General features: G+C 55.0%; 1 protein-coding gene across 1 annotated transcript; it reads left to right on the forward strand.

Annotated features, from left to right (window-relative positions):
• Window positions 1–343: 343 nt before the first annotated feature.
• Window positions 344–1,897, forward strand: RASSF10 (Ras association domain family member 10). The gene is made up of 2 exons (XM_030829011.1): window positions 344–1,258; window positions 1,289–1,897. Exons 1-2 carry the CDS (start codon window positions 344–346, stop codon window positions 1,895–1,897), a joined length of 1,524 nt encoding a protein of 507 aa, XP_030684871.1.
• The last annotated feature ends 2,096 nt before the right edge of the window (window positions 1,898–3,993 follow it).

Below are 3,993 nucleotides of genomic sequence, written 5' to 3' on the forward strand. Positions count from 1 at the left end.
CCACAGCTCTGGGCCTTGGGGGCGGGAAGGGGTGGAGCCACGTGGGGAGGAGCAAAACCCGGAGGTCCCGGGCACCTTGGGCAGAGCCAGAGCGGCGGGAGCCGGTCCCGGGCGCGTTGCCCCGGGAGCGCCCGTCGTCCGGGTAGAGCGCAGCCGCAACCGTGACCACAGCCGCAGTCGCTTTCCAGCCTGCCTTCGGTGCGCAGCGGGGGAACAGGGCTAGTGCAGCCGCCGGAGTGGGGCACGGGCTCCTCTCCCATCCCAGAGCTACTGGGCTGACCTTGCTGTCCTCGCCGCCCCAGCAGACCCCGGCCGGACCTGCCACCTGCGCCCTGGTTGCGCCATGGATCCTTCGGAAAAGAAGATATCGGTGTGGATCTGCCAGGAAGAGAAGCTGGTGTCCGGCCTCTCCCGCCGCACCACTTGCTCCGACGTTGTGCGAGTGCTTTTGGAGGACGGCTGCCGGCGGCGACGGAGACAGCGGCGGAGCCGGCGGCGGGGGTCGGCCGGCGATTCGCATGGCCTGGGAGAGCTGCCCGAACCCCCGGACGAGGACGACGAGGACGACGACGAGGCGCTGCCGCAGGGCATGCTGTGCGGGCCCCCGCAGTGCTATTGCATCGTGGAGAAGTGGCGCGGCTTTGAGCGCATCCTCCCCAACAAGACGCGCATCTTGCGCCTCTGGGCTGCCTGGGGCGAAGAGCAAGAGAATGTGCGCTTTGTGCTAGTGCGCAGCGAGGCATCGCTGCCTAACGCCGGCCCCCGCAGCGCCGAGGCGCGCGTAGTGCTGAGCCGAGAGCGCCCCTGTCCGGCCCGCGGGTCCCCGGCGCGGCCCAGCCTGGCCATGACCCAGGAGAAACAGCGGAGAGTGGTGCGCAAGGCCTTTCGCAAACTGGCCAAGCTCAACCGGCGGCGCCAGCAGCAGCCACTGTCGTCCTGTTCGTCCACTTCGTCGTCCACTGCCTCGTCCTGCTCTTCGTCGCCGCGGACCCACGAGAGCGCGTCGGTGGAGCGCATGGAGACGCTGGTGCATCTGGTGCTCTCCCAGGACCACACCATTCGCCAGCAGGTGCAGCGGCTCCACGAGCTGGACCGCGAGATCGATCGCTACGAGGCCAAGGTGCACCTGGACCGCATGCGGCGTCACGGGGTCAACTACGTGCAGGACACTTACTTGGTTGGGGCAGGCATCGAGCTCGACGGGTCCAGCCCGGGAGAGGAGCCAGAAGAGGTGGCGGCGGAGGCGGCGGAGGCGGAGGTGGCGGCGGCGGAGGTGGCGGCGGCGGAGGCGGCCTCCCCTTTAGACGGCGAGGCGCAGGCGGCGGCGCTGGAGGAGCTGGCCCGGCGCTGCGACGACTTGCTGCGACTTCAGGAGCAACGGGTTCAGCAGGAGGAGTTGCTGGAGCGCCTTTCAGCCGAGATTCAGGAGGAACTCAACCAGAGGTGGATGCGGCGGCGCCTGGAGGAGCTGGCGGCGCGGGAGGAGCCCCTGGAGCCCGACGGTGGCCCCGACGGCGAGCTGCTGCTGGAGCAGGAACGGGTCAGGACGCAGCTCAGCACCAGCCTTTACATCGGGCTGCGGCTCAACACGGACCTAGAGGCCGTCAAGTCGGACTTGGATTACAGCCAGCAGCAATGGGACAGCAAGGAGCGCGAGCTACAGGGCCTTCTGCAAACTTTGCACACTTTGGAGCTGACGGTGGCACCGGATGGGGCTCCTGGCTCTGGCGGTCCCTCGCGGGAACCTGGGCCTCAAGCCTGCGCCGACATGTGGGTGGACCAGGCCCGTGGACTGGCCAAGAGCGGTCCTGGCAACGACGAAGACTCGGATACGGGACTGAGCTCTATGCATAGCCAAGACTCGGATTCCGTGCCCATGTGCGAATCCCTTGTGTAGGGGTGGGGGGCGGGGGGCGGGAACAGGGATCTCTTTTTTCTTGCAGAATGCAGTGGGCCGGCCGGCTCAGGGACTTGAAACCAGGCTGTTGCGAGCCCAGAGCTCCGGCCGGGCAGCAGCGCTCCTACTGGGCTGGGCCAGGGGAGGGCTTAGGACGCCTGCCCAGCCTCGCGCTCATCTAGCTCCGGGGTGAGTGCAGAGCAGGGTGAGGGACGAAGAAGTAGGATCCTCAATACAAGCTCTTTAAAGAGAGGGAAGGAGGGAGGAGGCGAGAACCCCCTATATTGGAAAACAAACACCCCAAGGAAATTGACGTGGTCCGAGCCCATTTTCAAAGTCAGGAAGTATTATGGAGATTTCGCTACTCTTCTGTATGGGAAGGACTGATGGCAGCTAGAACTTTAGTCTGTGGTATGAAGTGCTTTAAAAGAAACACTTGGATGAAAAGGAAATTCCTTGAATGTTAATTGTGACTGTAAACGTGTTAAAACTAGCCAAAGAGGACGCACTGGTGTCGGTCTCTGCCTTTCTTACATCTTTGATAAAACCCATAGGCACCAAAATCCTGGCTGTTTACATTTCTGCAGATTTGGGAATTACCCATCTGCTAAATAATTTGTCTTTTATTTTCTTTCAAAGGCTAAACTGTATCGAAGTCTAACCTTGTATTTCCTCCTAGTAAACACGATAGATGTTAAAAGGGAATTCTTTTCCCAAAATAACCTTTTATTATTACAAAAGCCAAACATAATCATTTGAGATATAAAATCCTGGCAAACATAATCGTGGTTAAAATTTAATTTGGGCCCTTTGGGATCTGTCCCTACAAAGGCAGGTGTGTTGTCCTTTAATTCATATTGCCACTTCATTGACTCAATCACTGTTATTTCAGAAAAAAATAAAAGGAAGTAGCAGAATTCAAGTTATGCAAAACAAAACTTGCTGTCTAACAAGCACTCTTTGAAAGCAAAGATGTTTTAGTGTTCAGCTTTTAAATTCAGCTATGTGCGTAAAACCAACCATGACCTCAACGGATTTTACCCAGACTCGTCTAACTTCAGTATATTTTGTCAGAGATTAATTAGTTACTTGTTCAAACTTAAATTGAGATAGTGTAAATATCAGGGTTTCCTAGATAAGGCCAGAAAAGAAAAAAAATAAAACAATCTCATAGTACTTTTTGGGTGAACAATTTGATTAACGATGGCACGTAGCCATGGAAAAAAAGATAAAAAGTGAGTTAAGAACTTGAATTACTCTTGTCTGGCACATGCCTATGCACATGCCAGGAGATGCAAGTGCAACACCATCTCAGTAGCTGGCGACAGAGCTGGTGTGGACTCCATGTAATTGTTCCAGTTATTTCAATTAAAACTTATCAGTTGTAGCTAGTTGTTGGCCCCGTGGAAGGAGCCTGCTGGCCGATTTCCCTCTGCAGCTCAGTACTTCTGAGGAATGTGGGATCTAATCTGTCCTGAGAAGGTTATTAACAATGGGGCATGTGTGTGGTACCAGCATGGTGCAGAAGCCTCTTATCAACCTACTCTTGAGGGGCTGGCTACAGTTTCAACACTACATGTGAAGATAACTTAAGAGGTCTTGCATTATACGGAAGTTCCTTCCCTTGCAGAGATTCTCTATCTGCTTGTTGCCAATGGGAGCCTGCCCTTATGACCTCCTCAAACCACTGTTTGTGCTGTCTCCTTTTTAGAGACAGCACCCCCCGCCCGCCCCGCACTGCCACCACCACTGCCCTGGTATTACAACATGTGTGCCTGTTTGCAGATTTTCAAGTAAAAATGGGAATTTAAAGGCCATTTTCTTAATTGATGTTTTCAAAAGACATTAGCTGGCGTAACTGTGGTTTTTTAGTTTCATCTGATGCAGGAAATGTCTATGCATTTGGTCTTGAACATGATTAAAATGAGGAAAGGACTGAAAAAAACCCACCATCCCCAGACAGTCATTTGAGCCCATAAACACGAAACCTAATGATAGCTTTCATTTTGAGGCAGAGGTAAAATCCTCATTAGAGTGTGACAAAATGCTACTTGTCTGAATGGTTTATGCTGACAATGGGCTGACCTGATGGTTTT

The sequence above is a fragment of the Nomascus leucogenys genome, chromosome 15, assembly GCF_006542625.1.
Source record: "Nomascus leucogenys isolate Asia chromosome 15, Asia_NLE_v1, whole genome shotgun sequence".
NCBI classification, from domain to species: domain Eukaryota; kingdom Metazoa; phylum Chordata; class Mammalia; order Primates; family Hylobatidae; genus Nomascus; species Nomascus leucogenys.

Excerpts from the sequence above, each read along its gene's own strand:
- RASSF10 (XM_030829011.1), top strand. The coding sequence starts at position 344 with ATGGATCCTTCGGAAAAGAAGATATCGGTGTGGATCTGCCAGGAAGAG. Across the intron at positions 1,259-1,288 it reads CGGAGGCGGCGGAGGCGGAG|GCGGCCTCCCCTTTAGACGG; the intron begins GTGGCGGCGGCG and ends GCGGCGGCGGAG.